Consider the following 16,394-nt stretch of genomic DNA (forward strand, 5'->3'; position numbering starts at 1 on the left):
CAGGGGTGCAGAGAGTGCCTTTTGTACGCTCATAAGATAACTGGTGGGGCCAGCTCTCTGCTATGGCCCGGGAGTGCAGTGGAGGATGGCCCAAGTCCTTGGGCCCTGCACCCTCATGGGAGACCAGGAGAAGCACCTGGCTCCTGCCTTCAGATCAGCGCGGTGCGCCAGCCACAACACGCCGGCTGCAGCGGCCATTGGAGGGTGAACCAATGGCAAACGAAGACCTTCCTCTCTGTCTCTCTCTCTCTCATTGTCCACCCCACCTGTCAAAAAAAAAAAGATAACTGGTAGCTGGGCACGTTAAATAGTGCCAGGATAAGAACTGGTCACCAGGAAGACCAAGGCACCATTTTAAAGGGCTATAAATCTCAGCCCCACATCCCCAACCTCTAGTAGGGAGACAGAAAGTGAAGGTTGAGCTGATCACCAGAGACCAATGAAGCCTCCATAAAAACTCAAAAAGACAGTAATAGAAGAAGCTCAAGATAGCCAAACACATGGAGGTGCCTGGAGGGTGGCGTGCCCAGAGAGCATGGCAGCTCCTTGTTCTTTCTCCCATACCTCTTGCCCTAAACATTTCTTCCATCTGGCTTTTCATCTGTATCCTCTGTAACATCCTTTATAAGACATGGGTATAGGGGTCAGCGATGTCGTGCAGCAGGTTAAGTCACTGCCAGCAATGCCGGCACCCCATGTGAGCACCAGTTTGAGTCCTAGTTGCACCACTTTCAATCTAGCTCCCCACGAAGCTCCTGGATCCTGGCTTTGGATCTGTCCAGTTCTGGCCATTGCAGCCATTTGGGGAGTGAACCAGTAGATGAAAAACCTTTCTCTCTGTCTCTCCCTCTCTTTGTAACTTTACCTCTCAAGCAAATAAATAAATAAATAAAATATTTAAAAGTAAAAGAAATAAAAAAGAAATGGGTTTTAGTAAAAAATTCCCCTAAGTTCTGTGAGCCACTCTAACCAAAAAAAGAAAGAAAGAAAAGAAAAAATCACAAAAAAGGATCATAGGAACCTTGATTCACAGCCAGTTGGAAAGAACTACAGATCACATTCTTGGACATGTAATTGCCATCTAAAAAAAGGGCAGTGTTGTAGGACTAAGACCTTAACCTGTGGGCCTTAACACTATCTCCTGGTGGGTAGCATCAAAATGGAATTAAATTACAGAATACCCAGTTGATGATTTCAGAAGAATATGCTGTCAGAATTGCTTAATGCGTGGGGATGGATGTTTTGCCTAGCAGCTGAGATGCTGCTAGACATCCACATCCTATACCAAAGTACCTTAGTTCAGGTTCTAGCTCTGCTCCTACTAAAAATTTCAATCTGATGCATAACTTAGGAGGCAGCAGGTTGTAGCTCAAGTGGTTAGGTCCCTGCCACCATGTGGGAGACCTGGACTGAGTATCCAGATCCCATCTTTGACCACAGCCACTGTGAGCATTTGCAGGGTGAGTCAGTGGATGAAGGAATGTAGAATGTCATCACCTTCTTATTTCTGTCTTCAACCTCTTTTAGCAATTTTGTTCAGCTGGCAAATGTGTTCCAGTATCTCCTCTTAAAAAACAATAAAGATCCTCTCGACTCTATTTAATATATATATATATATATATATACACACATACATATATATACACACACACACACAAATGGCTAATACTTTATGAGAGTTTGCTAAGAATTTTATATACATAGGCCGGCGCCGTGGCTCAATAGGCTAATCCTCCGCCTGCAGCGCCGGCACACAGGGTTCTAGTCCCAGTTGGGGTGCTGGATTCTGTCCTGGTTGCTCTTCTTCCAGTCCAGCTCTCTGCTGTGGCCCGGAAGTGCAGTGGAGGACGGCTCAAGTCCTTGGACCCTGCACCTACATAGGAGACCAGGAGAAGCTCCTGGCTCCTGGCTAAGGATCAGCGCGGTGCACCGGCCACAGCATGCTGGCCACAGCGGCCATTGGGGAGTGAACCAATGGAAAAGGAAGACCTTTCTCTCTGTCTCTCTTTCTCACTGTCCACTCTGCCTGTCAAAAAATAAAAAAGAATTTTATATACATTGTATCAGTTGATACTGTGACATTTATGAGAATAACATTATTATTTCAAAGTTTTTTGAGGAGAGAAGTTTAGGACTTGGATTCTGAGGTTAAGTCTTGATTATAGTCACACAGCTGGGATTCAAACTATAGAACTTAGACTTCTTGTGTTGTTTCATACAAGTGCTGGTATTTATTCTCTTTTCTCACTGTCTGAAAAGAAGGGACCCCACTTGTTGATATCTATTCCCTTCTCCTATTTACTTCCTCCTTCATTTGCTGCTTCTGAAGCATGTCAGGTGGTGAAAAGTGTTATAAAGAAAAATAAAGAAAGGAAGGGGAGGGGGCTGGTGCAGTAGTGTAGCGGGATGGGCTGCTGCCTGCAACACTGGCCTCCCACCTGGGTGCGTTTGAGTCCTGGCTGCTCCACTTCCAATCCAACTCCTGCTGATGTGCCTGGGAGAGCAGCAGAGGATGGCCCAAGTGCTTGGGCCCCTTCATCCACGTGGGAGACCTAGAGGAGGCTCTGGCCCCTGGCTTTACCCTGGCCAGCCCTGGCTGTTATGGCCATCTGGGGAGTAGGCAAGCAGATGGAAGACCTCACTCTCTCTCTCCCTGTCTCTCTCTGTCACTCTGTAACTCTGCCCTTCAAGTAAATAAAATAAATCTTACAAACATAAAGAGAGAGAGAAAGGAAAGGTAATAGGAAGAGTTGAAGGATGGTCTACAGTTTTAAAGGGTAACCAGAGGAGGCCTCAGGAACGTGGCATTTGAGTAAATATCTCAATGAGATAAGGGAGTAAATGAGGTTGACATCTAAGGCGAGAACAGCCCATGCAGAAGAAACAGTAAGAGCAAGGGTTCTAAGGACTGTGCTTAGTAGAGGAACAGCAAAGAGGCCATCACGGCTGAAGCAGAGTAAGATGTGGGGAAGAACAGTGGAAAATGAAGTTAGAGTGGTAAAGTATCCAGGTATACATCATATAGACCACTATAAGGATTTTGGTTTCCATATTCAGTGTAATGAGAAGCCACTGAAAAGCTTTGAACAGACAGGTTACAAAAATCACATTCTGTTCATGACATGGAGAATATTATTTGGAGAATCAGAAGCAGAGGAGTCTGTTATAGTGCAGCAGGGTAAGCTGCTTCATGCAGCTCTACTCTCCTTAACCTGTTCTTTAAAAAAAGTTACCAGCAAAACCACATACCTAATTTGCTTTTCACATAAAAAACACATAATTCCTTTTATTATGAAATTAAGTTCAAATGAATACTATCCTCAATATAGAGATGCAATCATTAGTAACTCAGTGTTGAAACTCCTGTCTTCTCTCGTTCAGCTGGCACACTACATTACCACCAGATAAGTCTTTTTTTTTTTTTTTAAGATTTATTTATTTTACCTGAAAGTCAGAGTTACACAGAGAGAGGAGAGGCAGAAACACAGAGAGACGAGTCTTCCATCCGCTGGTTCACTTCCCAGTTGGCCGCAACAGCCTCACCAGATAAGGGGCCGGTGCTGTGGTGTAGCAGGTAAAGCAGCTGCCAGCAGTGCCAGCATTACATATGGGCACTGGTTCAAGTCATGGCTGCTCCTCTTCTGATCCAACTCTCTGCTATGGCCTGGGAAAGCCCAGAAACAGCTACTGGCTCCTGGCTTCAGATCAGCCCAGCGCCAGCCATTGTGGCTATTTGAGGAGTGAACCAGTAGATGGAAGACCTCTTTCTCTCTCTCTCTCTCTTTGCCTCTGCCTCTCTGTAACTCTGCCATTCAAATAAATAAGTGTGTGTTTTTGTTTTTGTTTTTTTTTTTTGACAGGCAGAGTGGACAGTGAGAGAGACAGAGAGAAAGGTCTTCCTTTTACCATTGGTTCACCCTCCAATGGCCGCCACGGCCGGCGCACCGCACTGATCCCAAGGCAGGAGCCAGGTGCTTCTCCTGGTCTCCCATGGGATGCAGGGCCCAAGGACTTGGGCCATCCTCCACTGCATTCCCAGGCCACAGCAGAGAGCTGGACTGGAAGAGGAGCAACCAGGACAGAATCTGGCACCCCAACCAGGACTAGAACCCGGGGTGCCGGCACCGCAGGCGGAGGATTAGCCTATTGAGCCACGACGCAGGCCATAAATAAGTATTTTTTTAAAATAAATTCAGTAAAATCTTTCAAATTAACATTTTAAATAAATAAATAAATCTTACGTCCCAGTGTTGTAGAGACCGCTGATAAGCTCCATCCAATTTTCTGTGCTACTTTTTTTCTGCAGCATAAAATACTCACTCACTTATTAGCTGAGAACCATATTATCAAACTAAAGACTACATTTTCCAGTCTCCTTTCTAGCTGGCAAGGCCTTATTACTACGTGGAGGTAGTAATGTAGCAGTTTCCAAGAATTTTCTTTAAAAGGCCTTTACTTCCTTGTTCTTCATCCCTGCTATTGCCTGGAAAAGACAATAAGCCTCCATCTTGGACTATAAACATAACAGCCAATCTGTAAGAATGCCACGGCAGTAAACAACACTGATGACTCAGTAAAACAGAGCCCAGTACTGGTTTTCTATATCTTACATTCAAAAGGAAATCTTGATTCCTCATTGCTGAAGCCAATCCTAAAGGATACACATCATATCAGTTATTATATGTCACTCTCATACATTCAATATCAAGTCCCAAGATTATTCACAATCTTCCACCAACTAATTTGTCCTTACTCCTATTTTCTCTGTATACTTTTTTTTTTAAAGATTTATTTATTTATTTGAATTACAGAGTTACAGAGATGCAGAGGCAAAGAGACAGGTCTTCCACCCGCTGGGTCACTCCCCAAATAGCTGCAATGGCCTGAGCTAGGCCAATCCAAAGCCAGGAGTCAGGAGTTTCTTCCAAGTCTCCCACACAGGTGCAGGGTCCCAAGTACTTGGGTCATCTTGGCTTTCCCAGGCCATAGCAAAGAGCTGGATCAGAAGTGGAGCAGCCAGGACCTGAATCAGAGCCCATAAGGGATGCCAGCACTGCAGGCGGTGGCTTTACCTGCTATGCCACAGTGCTGGTCCCATATTTCATCAGATTTTAAACAACAAAGTTCATACTATATAGTTTCTACTTCTACAAAAAGGCTAATAGGGCAAGTATTGTGGTGTAATGGGTAAAGCCACTGCCTGCAATGCCGGCAGCCTATACGGGCGCCAGTTCAAGTGCTGGCTGCTCCACTTTCAATCCAGCTTCTTGCTGATGCACCTGAGAAAGCAGCAAAGGATAGCCTGGGTGCTTGAGCCCCTGCATCCGTGTGGAAGACCCAGAGGAAGCTCCTGGCTCTTGGTTTCAGCCTGGCCCAGTCCCAGCCATTGCAGCCATTTGGAGAGTGAACCAGTGGATAGGAGATCTCCCTCTCTGTCTCTCCCTAATTCTGCCTTTCAAATAAATAAAATAAATCTTAAAAAAAAAAAAAAAAGCAAACAACAAAAAAGAGGCTACCAAAAGAAGAGGTGCTACCACTGCCATATTTTAAAAAATTAATGCTGGAGCCAGGCCAGCTGTAGAGTAGTGGGTTAAGTCACTATATACAACACTGGTATCCCATATGGGCACCAGTTCGAGTCTCAGTTGCTCTACTTCAGATCCAGCTCTCTGCTAATGCCTAGGAAAGCAACAGAAGATGGCCCAAGTGCTCAGGCCCCTGGACCCTCGTGGAGACCTGGATGAATTTCCTGGTTCCTTGACTGGCGCCATGGCTCACTAGGCTAATCCTCCACCTGCAGCACTGGCACACCGGGTTCTAGTCCCGGTCGGGGCGCCAGATTCTGCTCCTCTTCTAGTCCAGCTCTCTGCTGTGGCCCGGGAGTGCAGTGGAGGATGGCTCAAGTCCTTGGGCCCTGCACCCACATGGGAGACCAGGAGGAAGCACCTGGTTCCTGGATTTAGATCAACGCGCCAGCCACTAGGGGAGTGAACCAACAGAAAAAGGAAGACCTTTCTCTCTGTCTCTCTCTCTCTCACTGTCTAACTTTGCCTGTCAAAATAAATACATAAATAAATAAAAATTAAAAAAAAAAAAAGAAGTTCCTGGCCTCAGTCTTGCCCAGTCCTGGCCATTGCAGTTATTTGGGTAGTGAACCAGTAGATGGAATACCTCTCTCTGTCTCTCCTACTCCCTGTTACTGCCTTTCAAATAAAATAAATAAATCTTACAACAAATGAATGCTTATTAAGTGGTAAAAGAACACAAAGCATACTCTAGAATAAAATGATAGTCCAGATATCTGCCCATTAGCTTAAATCCAAATGACAAAGAACTAAAGGCAACATAAAGCAGATGTGGAACTCTAGATTATTTAGGTGTTATAATATTTCTCTGCTTTTTTTTTTTTACAACCACTGGAAAAGTTCCCCTAAATCAAACTGGCATTTCTTCTTAGTAATTCTAAAAACACATCTTATTCCTAAGAAACAGACCCTGAATTTAATGTAGTGGAAAAGGAGGAATTTGAAGGACATGCATTTTTTTACATTGTATTAGGAGGACAGGGAAACTTCCCTTTTGAATGTAAATTTATTTGTCTAAAAGGAAATCAATATAAGACCTAAACAGGCCATTCAACAAAATGCTGAGTAATAAGGTAAATCATTTTAAGTATTAATCAGATTAAGTTAAAACTAGCATTTTAAGTCCCCCCTTAAACTGATTCTTTGTCATGAAAGAATTTATCTGGAGTCCTTTCTAGGGGCTCCAATAAAAACAAAATGTAATTAAAGTAAAATTTCAATAGCAACTTTTATTAGGCTGCTTGAATTTTATCTGACTGAGACAAAGAAATGTTACCTTAGCTAAGATTAATGGTAAAGTCAGCTATTTTATATTTATGAAATCCATAGGAAGACAACAGAACACTAGCAATTACCAGAGATCATTACACCTACTTCTAAAGATTACTAAAGATTAGAACAGTAGCACAGCTATTTTGGTACCAAACAATAAAACTGCCAATATGTTTCTCTTAAAGTCTTAGGTCAGGGACACTTAATTCTCTTTTAAAATAGGACCAGAAAGTATCTATCTTAGACTATGCAAAGGGGTAAGGATACACATTATATAAGTTCTTATGTAATAAGAGAAAACAAATTTTCACAGTTTTTATTGATGAAAGTCAAACCATAATAATAACTGCATGTAATTTTTTGGTAACAAAGGTAAATGGGAAGAGTGAATTTCTCTTGGGGTGGGGTGGGGGATAACATCTTACATGATTGGGATTCAAAGTAACAGTTCCCGGGCCAGCGCTGTTGTACAGTGGGTTAAATCCTGGCCTGAAAAGCTGGCATCCCATATGGGCACCGGTTCTAGTTCCAGCTACTCCTCTTCCAATTTAGCTCTCTGCTATGGCCTGGGAAAGCAGCAGAAGATGGCCCACTTGGATCGGCGCAGTTCTGGCCGTTGTGGCCATCTGGGGAGTGAACCAGTGGATGGAAGATCTGTCTCTACCTTTCTTTGTACGTCTTTCAAATAAATAAAAAAATCTTAAAAAAAAAAAAAGTTCCCTATGATAAATCCACTACAAATATTCATCTGTAAAAGTATTCTGTTCCTGAGCCATTAAAAACATTCCAGCCATATTTACTTTGTCATCCCTTGCTCTAAGTATTGAAGTTACTTGAGAAACATGTAAAAAAAAAACTAATGCTACAAACCTCTTAGATTCAAAGTCTACTTCTAAGTAACAGCAATCGATTTGAATATTAAAATCTTCAAACTTCTTAACATAAAGTATCTAATCTTCAACAATCATTTCTATAAAGCAGTTTATTCTTCCTTGACTCAAGTATAAACAAAGATTACTAGGTGCAGATAAAATTTAATCTCCTTAAAAATCTTATCTATGAATTCAAAATACTCAGGAGTAAAAACATAGACAAAAGTATATTTTTATGAGAAACTAGGGAAGCAAAGTAATCAAGATTAAATAACTGAAGAGGGAAAATGAAATAATAGTAAGGTTAAGAAGAAGAAAAACTGAATTTCACTATTCAACATGAGGGTAGGGAGTTAACCCTCTAAGACTTTATGAAAATTTATTTTCAACAGTTTTGGCAAAAAAATATTTAGTTTTTAAATTTACTCTGAATATTTCTCTGAATAATATCCTCAACTGATTTAAACCATTAATTTAAACTACATAACTGCACACTGACAAAGAATAACTTCACAATATTTTTCAAGTTAGCTTTTACAGCCTTACCAGTAACAGCCCTAGACAATGACAACCTCTCTGGCAGAAATATGTGCCTGAGTCCTACAATTGCCAAATTAAAGACAACACTTATTCCATGCTATTAATAATCAATGAAAGATATTAAATCTTACTATTAAATATTCTATGTATGTTTAAAACATTTTCTCATGAATAATAAAATTAACTCAAGTTCTCTAATAGTCTCATTTTACTTAATTATGAAAAAGTCTAAAAGTCAACTAAAAAGATATTTAAATCTCACAAAGGGAAGAAGCATACTATCAAATATAAGCATTACAATGCAAAAATACCTTTTTTACATCTTTTTTGGAGGAAGTCTGAGGCATTTTAAAGAAGTAGTAATTCTTTAAGATTTCTGGTAGAAAGAGAAAGAACCACTGATTTTACACTTTAAAAATACAGATTACTGCTCTTAGTACATTAAGCTATACTACAAAAATATTTTGTAACAAGTCTCCTTTCTCCTAGTGATTTGAACATATACAGCAACCCACGTTTTCAAAATTTCAAAAATAAAGAAATCAACTACAAAGGTTTGAGCAACTTCTGCATAGGAGTAAATGTTGACAAGAACATCTCATTACCCACTTACTTTTAATAACCCTCTACATACTTTAAGTGAGTGATTAACAAAAGGTAGTGAACAGCGGAAACAAGCATGTGTTATCTTGGGAAAGTTTCCTAGGTTTTCCTATTAACTCCAGACCCAATTCAAAAATACTTCTCTACACATATAAAATCCAAGTTTAAAATATACATATATACACATATGTATATGGATTCTATGTGCACAACTGTATTTCAGTGTTGACTCAAAACTCCCAATTATTCCTGGTAGTCATTTCCTGCGGTTCCAAAGGCAATTCAATATGAATACGCAGCATTTTTTACACCACATTTAAGTTGGAAGTCATAGAATTTTAGAGTTCGATAGCATTTAGAGATTATCTAATCTGAATCTTTTGGTTCATCGAGCTAAGGAGAACCTCTATATATATACCAGACTCCTTAACCTGAATTGCTTCTAGTTCTCATATCTTAGGAAACATGCATTATTCTACTTTACAGATGAGGAAACTCAGGCTCAAAAACATGCCTAAGATCATAGTCTACAGAGTGACAGAGCTAGAAATTTTAATTCTAATGCCCTGACCCTTAAGTTCAGTGCCCTTTAACCACATAAAGCTGCAGTTTAATCCTTCAGGTAACTTGCAATCAGAATTGTATATGAGAACTATTTAAGAAATTTCCATTTCACCTACGACTTAGTTTGAAGAATCTTATTTCAGAACCCAAGAATTTTAAACATAAATGTTTATTTTCACAGCAAATATTAAGAGCACTTGAATTCTGATAATTTAGTAAATACTAATATACAATTCTAAAGTACTGCTACTACTTCCATCTTAAAATCTTAAGTTTAAATAAGATGATTTAAATTTCTAAAGTTAACTATTTTCTCCTATTTTACTAAAATTGCAGTAAGGCTCCTAGTGCTGGGTGAAGGCTTAAAGCCAGAAATCAAGAGATCTGTGATTCTGTCTCAATTTTGCAATAGTTTTAATAAGTCTACTGCCAAATCTAAACCTTTTTGATTCTATTTCTAATCTCATGATTAACTTAGATCATACAATTTATCTTATCTAAATTGCTTCTAGTTTTCATATCTTAGGGGATACATATTATTCTGTTTATTTTATAGATGAGAAAACCAAGACTCTGAGACACTAAGTTTTTCAAGAAACTAACAGCTGAGCTGGAATCTAAATCCAGCTCTGCCTTGGCCCCAGCTGGAGCCCACAGTCCTTGCATTATACCACTTTGCTCAAATTCTAATATTATTTGAGAACCTAATGTGATTGGGAAGACAAGAGGTACTATATTTGCAAGAGGTACTATTCAGGAGGTAAAAAGGATCAAATCGGAGCAGGAATTGTGCAACTGGTTCAGCTACCACTTGAGATGCCCCCAACCCACATCTGAGTTTCCTGCTATTGCTCAACCTGGGAGGCAGCAGATGATGGCGTAAGTACTTGGGTTCATTCCACATATGTGGGAGACCTGGCTGGAGTTCCTGTGGCACCTGGGAATGAACAAGGTGATCAAAAATATCTACCTACATCTCTTCCCCTCTACCTGTTTCTCCTCAGTCTCTGTCACTCTGCCTCTCAAATCATTTTTTTTTTAATGATAAATTAAAAATACACACTGAAAAAATATACTATGACACTTTCCCTAATTATTAAGTTGAAAATTTATTTTTGGTAAAAGATTGTAAAACTAGCTATACCATAGCTACTATTCTTATTACTGTTCTTAGCACTATACACCCATACAATTAAAAAGTATATCAACTGGGTTTTGGAAATAACACAGTAAATTAAAGTTGAAAATAAGCACTTCTATTCCTAATTCAGTAGCAAAAATAAAATTACTCCTAAAGTACCATTAAATCAAATACATAAAGAGATTTTTAAAAAGTGAGCATATATTTGTGTAAAAGAGAGTATAAGAAACCAAAAAAAGTTGCTTCCAGTTCCAGACTTGTCAAACAGATAAAAACACCCTGAGCAAGAAGAAAGGATTAACTGATGTTTAACACCATACATCTACACAGTATTTACACTCTATCAACCTATCTTTGTCACTGCAGGTGGATAAAGATTAGGAGATTGCGACTCTTGAAGGTCTGAAAGCTTCCACAACACAAGTTCTTCTGTGGTCTTACATAAGTAAAATAAGTTAAATGTGCAGTGAAATTAATGAGTATAATTTTTGGTAGACAGTTTACAATGTATTCCCTGTGTATGGTCATTGGCTCTTTCTGTAAAGTTTAAGATATACTGGGATTGAGTGAGTGTGGTGGTGGTGGGGGAACCCTAGGGTGAATGTAGGGCATAATTACCAAGAAACTCAGCCTAAATTAAAAGCAGAACTGAAGTTGCACATTTTTACCTGTACCATGTCCTGCAACTAAAAACCATCTAATTAGCTCACAACGAAAGGCCCTGAGCACACCGGTCATGTGTCCTAATACTGGTAATACATGACTTAACCACTTTACATAAGAAGCATTAGCACCTCTATGACTCTGGGTCCTTCACCCAGGAACAATCGCAGCATCCCGGCAGGATCCTCGCACGGGTAATGACACTCTGACCCTGTCAGTTCCCTCGAAATTACATCTAGAGGAAGCTTCTTTTTCCTTCACCTTTTCACGACTCTGAACCACGTCCCCACGGAAACACACACACTGCCCAGGAAAGAAGAGTTCTTCAACCCGACCCACCTTCGGCATTAAACATTCATTCCGTCTCTGACCGTGGAAACCGTGGGTAGAAGTAGGACAAAAGTGCAAATTCAGGAAACCCGCAGAACCAGAAAGAAGAAACTGAGCAGAGGAAAGGTGAGCGGGAGGGCGGGCCCGCCTGTCAACCCCAGCGAGCCGGGGGAGAGGGGCGCGGGCGCCGCTGCCCCGGGTCCCCAGCAAAGCTAGCTCCCACCGCCGCGCCCTCCCCTCACCTCGATCTCGCGGATGTTGTTGGAGGTGACGAAAATGCCGATGCCAATGGGGATGAAGATGAGGCCGATGATGAAGAAGGTAGGGAGCACCGTGCCAGCCGTCAGGATGGGCTGCCAAGCGGGCAGCCGTTGCTGTTTGAAGGCCGTGTTATCCGGCCTCCGGGTCTTAGCGGTGCCCCCAGGGGGACACGGGGGCCCACCGTCCACTTCATCCTTCGCGTTATAGTTCATCGCCATCGACCCCCGCGGCGCGGATCCGCGACGCGCAGGTGGACAGTCCAGGGGACCCGCCTGCTGACCCTGACAGGAGACGCGCAGGCGCCGCCGCCACCGCCGCCGCCGCACAGGCGGAAGAGGCGGGACACTCTTCCGCAGACAGCCGCTGACCGGAAGCGAGGGACGGCTGAAGACACCAGAGGGAGGGAGAGAGGAAGGAGGGAGAAGACTGAGGGACAAGGGGAGGGGAAAGGGGAGGACGATAGAAGGGGGAGGGAAAAGGCGGACGCACCCTGATCATCTGCCCTGTGACGACAAAGTGAGGGGCTCAACCCCCAGAGCGCGAGGCTACGTGGACGCATGCGCCGCCCGGGGGCGACGGGGTCTCGGCGCCTGCGCCGTAGGTGCGTCTCCGCCCACTCGCCGACGCTTCTGTTTGCTCACACCTCCTCCGGTTATCATGGCGACAGCTACTGGCTTGGCGTGAGCCGCCGGCACCCCTGGAGCTGCTGACCAAGACTTATTTCTGGTGGCTTCAGCGCGGGACAAGGTTTTCTTTTCACCTTAATGCCTTCCAGAAGGATTTTGAGCCTGGTGGAATTCGGCAGTATTTGCTGCGGTTATATAAAAGACTTCTTTGGTTAAAATAAGTCGCCCCCCCCCCCGGGGGGGGGTATACATATGACTTTAACTGAGATGCGTAAAGCATGACTCTTTTTTCCTTAAGAATCAATAACGCGAGATGACCTTGTGGCCCAGCGGGTTAAGCTGCCTGAGTTGGGGTCCCTGTTGCTGTGCTTTACAGCTCCCTGCAAATGCGCCTGGGAGGCAGCAGATGATGGCCCTGTACTTGGCCCTTGCCATCCATGTGGGAGACCCGGAGGGAGTGAGTGCCAGGCTCCTGTCTTCAGTCTGGCCCAGAACCATTTGGGCATTTGAGAAGTAAACCAGCAGATGGAATCAATTGCTCACCCCCATCCCCACCCCCTTCTCTGTGTTGCTCTGACTTTCAAAACAATTTTTTTTGAGACTTACTTATTTGAAAGAGACAAATAGAAGGGGAGACAGAACTTCCAAATGGCCCCAAACACCACGGTAGGTCCAGGCTGAAGCCAGGAGCTTCAGCCAAGTCTCCCACATGGGTACAGGGACCCAAGCACTTGGGCCATCTTCTGCTGCTTTCACAGGCTCATTAGCAGGGAACTGGGTTGGAAGTGGAGCAGCCAGAACTCCAACCCAACCCATATGGGATGCCAACGCTGCAAACCATGGTTTTAACCCACTACACCACAGCCCTGGTCCCATCTGCCTTTCAACTTACAATTGTTTTTAAAAAGTCAATGTGATGGCCGGCGCCGTGGCTCACTAGGCTAATCCTCCGCCTGTGGCACTGGCACACCCGGTTCTAGTCCCCGTCAGGGCACTGGATTCTGTCCCGGTTGCTCCTCTTCCAGTCCAGCTCTCTGCTGTGGCCCGGGAGTGCAGTGGAGGATGACCCAAGTGCTTGGGCCCTGCACCCCATGGGAAACCAGGAGGAAGCACCTGGCTCCTGGCTTTGGATCGGCGCAGCGCCCGGCGTAGCAGCCATTTGGGGGGTGAACCAACAGAAGGAAGACCTTTCTCTCTGTCTCTCTAACTCTGCCTATCAAAAAAATAAATAAATAAAAGTCAGTGTGACTTGAATAATCCTGTTATCTTACCTCGGTGATTTTTATTTTGCCTCCAAATTTGGTTCCAAGTTACTTTTCCCTTTTTTTGTGTGTTCCTTTGCACATTAATTTAGTAGTGTTTTGTAATTAACTGTGGAAGTTTTATTTTTGTTTTACTGTTGATAAAGACCAGAACATACTCCTATAGCGTTACAGTAAAATGGAATACTACCATGTAGATATTTTAAAACTGCCAAGTTTTTACTGATTCAAAGAAATACTCAAAAATGACTAAACCGGGATGCCAAGCATAGGAACTGTACAAATAGCCAAACTAAAAAGTTATTAATGACTTTCACTTTTGACTGAAAATAGTGACTTTGTCTCTATGGAGAAATTTTTTTCTCTGTTGCTTTGCATTTTTCTGTATTTTCCAAAATTCATACAATAAGCTATATTATTTGTAAAATTTTGTAAAGTTACACACAATCCACATTATACTGACATTTTTGAAATCCAGAGAGTAAGTCACATCATCTGAACCACCCAAACTTTATTTATTTATTATGGCTATGTCAGCTAAATCAGGAGGCTAAATCAGGGAAAGGGAAATTAAAAATTGCTTGTTCCTCATAATTTCCAATTAAATTTTCAAAATGATCACAAGTTTCAAGAATACAAGACAGTCAAATATTTATTAACATTTAGAGGAGTACAATGAAGCATTTCAAACAGTTTGTGAAAATGGAATTAAAAGATGTTCTACAGTAATGCCTTTTTTTTTCTTAATTTAACAGAGTTATAGACAGTGAGAGAGAGAGACAGAGAGGTCTTCCTTTCATTGGTTCACTCCCCAAATGGCCACCATGGCCGGCGCTGCACCAATCCGAAGCCAGGAACCAAGTGCTTCCTCCTGGTCTCCCGTGCGGGTGACCCAAGCAGCTGAGCCATCCTCCACTGCCCTCCTGGGCCACAGCAGAGAGCTGGACTGGAAGAGGTCAACCGAGACTAGAACGCAGCGCCCATGTGGGATGCCGGCACCACAGGTGAAGGATTAACCAAGTGAGCCACAGAGCCACAGAGCCACAGAGTCTTATTTTACTAAGTTCTGATGGTTAGTAAAAAATTTATATCATGATTTTGGGTTTTTTATATATTATATATATTTATATATTATATATATTTATATTTATATTATATATATTTATATATTTATATTCATACATCATCATATGCACCAAATATGATAGGTTCTTAACTGATTTGCTATTACAGCATTTTGTATATATGACAATTATTTTGCCTTCAGTTTTTCTTGTGATTTTAGTGATCTGAAAGATCATGTACTTACCTGCTTTCTTTTTCTTTTGTTTATAGGAAAGATTAGTTGATTATTTTTAAAAAAAATGAAATCTACATTGCTGAGTGTACTCTTTTGGTTCTCTCTTGTTTTAGAAAGAAAAAAAGTTTATTTGAAAGGCAGAGTAACACAGAGAGGGAGAGAGAAATCTTTAATCACTGGTTTATTCCCCAGATGGCTGCAATGGCCAGGGCTGGGCCAAGCCAAAGTCAGGAGTAGGAACTCCATCCAGGTCTCTCACACGGGTGACAGGAGCCCTTGCACCTGGGCCATCTTCCATTGCTTTCACAGGTGCATTAGCAGGGAGCTGGATCAGAAGTAGAACAGCCAGGACTTGAACTGAAATACATATGGGGTGCTGACATTGTAGGCAATGGCTTAACCCACTGTGCCACATCACCAGCCCCAATTAGTTAACTTTAAAAAATTATTTATTTGAGGCCGGCGCCATGGCTCAATAGGCTAATCCTCCACCTGCAGCACCGGCACACCGGGTTCTAGTCCCGGTCGGGGTGCTGGATTCTGTCCCAGTTGCCCCTCTTTCAGGCCAGCTCTCTGCTGTGGCCCGGGAGTGCAGTGGAGGATGGCCCAAGTGCTTGGGCCCTGCACTCCATGGGAGACCAGGTTAAGCACCTGGCTCCTGCCTTCGGATCAGCGTGGTGTGCCGGCTGTGGCGGCCATTGGAGGGTGAACCAGCGGCAAAGGAAGACCTTTCTCTCTGTCTCTCTCTCACTGTCCACTCTGCCTGTCAAAAAAATATATATATTTATTTGAAAGGTAGGGTTACAGGGAGTGACAGAGGCAGAGAGAGAAAGAGAGAGAGATGGCTTCCATCCTCTGGTCACTCCCCAAATGGCTGCAATGACTGGGGCTGGGCCAGGCCAAAGCCAGAATCCAGGCTCTTCATCCAGGTCTCTCACCTGGGTGCAGGGGCCAAAGCACTTGGGTCATCTGCTGCTGCTTTCCCAGGTGCATAGCAGGGAGCTGGATTGGAAGTGGAGCAGCTGGGACTGGGATATATGGAATGCCAGTGCTGCAAGCTTTGGCTTAACCTACTATGCCACGGCAGCGGCCCCCAGTTAGTTAACTCTTAATCTTTCTTTTTAGTAATTCAATTTTGACAGAAATGCAGACTTGTAGAACTGAAAGTTAGATTGTTGTCTAAAACTTAACAATCCAGATGCAGTCTGTAAGAACAAAAGGAAAACTACTTGCCTGTTGCCTTCTGATGGTTCACTGAAATGAGCTAAATTTATAAATCAGGCAGATTTATAAGAGAAAAAAAGCATACAAGTATATCAACATAGATGGAGGCAGTCACAAAATTTAAATACCCACAAATCCAACATGATTCAGA

The 16,394-nt window shown here is 42.6% G+C and overlaps 1 protein-coding gene across 1 annotated transcript in view; it reads right to left on the reverse strand.

The window, feature by feature from the left end:
- TMEM30A (transmembrane protein 30A) overlaps positions 1-12,353 on the reverse strand; it is a 44,801-nt gene extending 32,448 nt beyond the window's left edge. Inside the window, 2 exon segments of the mRNA XM_062186373.1 lie at positions 11,813-12,155; positions 12,157-12,353. Of these exon segments, the coding sequence (XP_062042357.1) occupies positions 11,813-12,155; positions 12,157-12,329 (516 nt within the window). The 5' untranslated portion in view covers positions 12,330-12,353.
- Between the last annotated feature and the right edge of the window lie 4,041 nt (positions 12,354-16,394).

The sequence above is a fragment of the Lepus europaeus genome, chromosome 3, assembly GCF_033115175.1.
Source record: "Lepus europaeus isolate LE1 chromosome 3, mLepTim1.pri, whole genome shotgun sequence".
In the NCBI taxonomy this organism is placed as follows: Eukaryota; Metazoa; Chordata; class Mammalia; order Lagomorpha; family Leporidae; genus Lepus; species Lepus europaeus.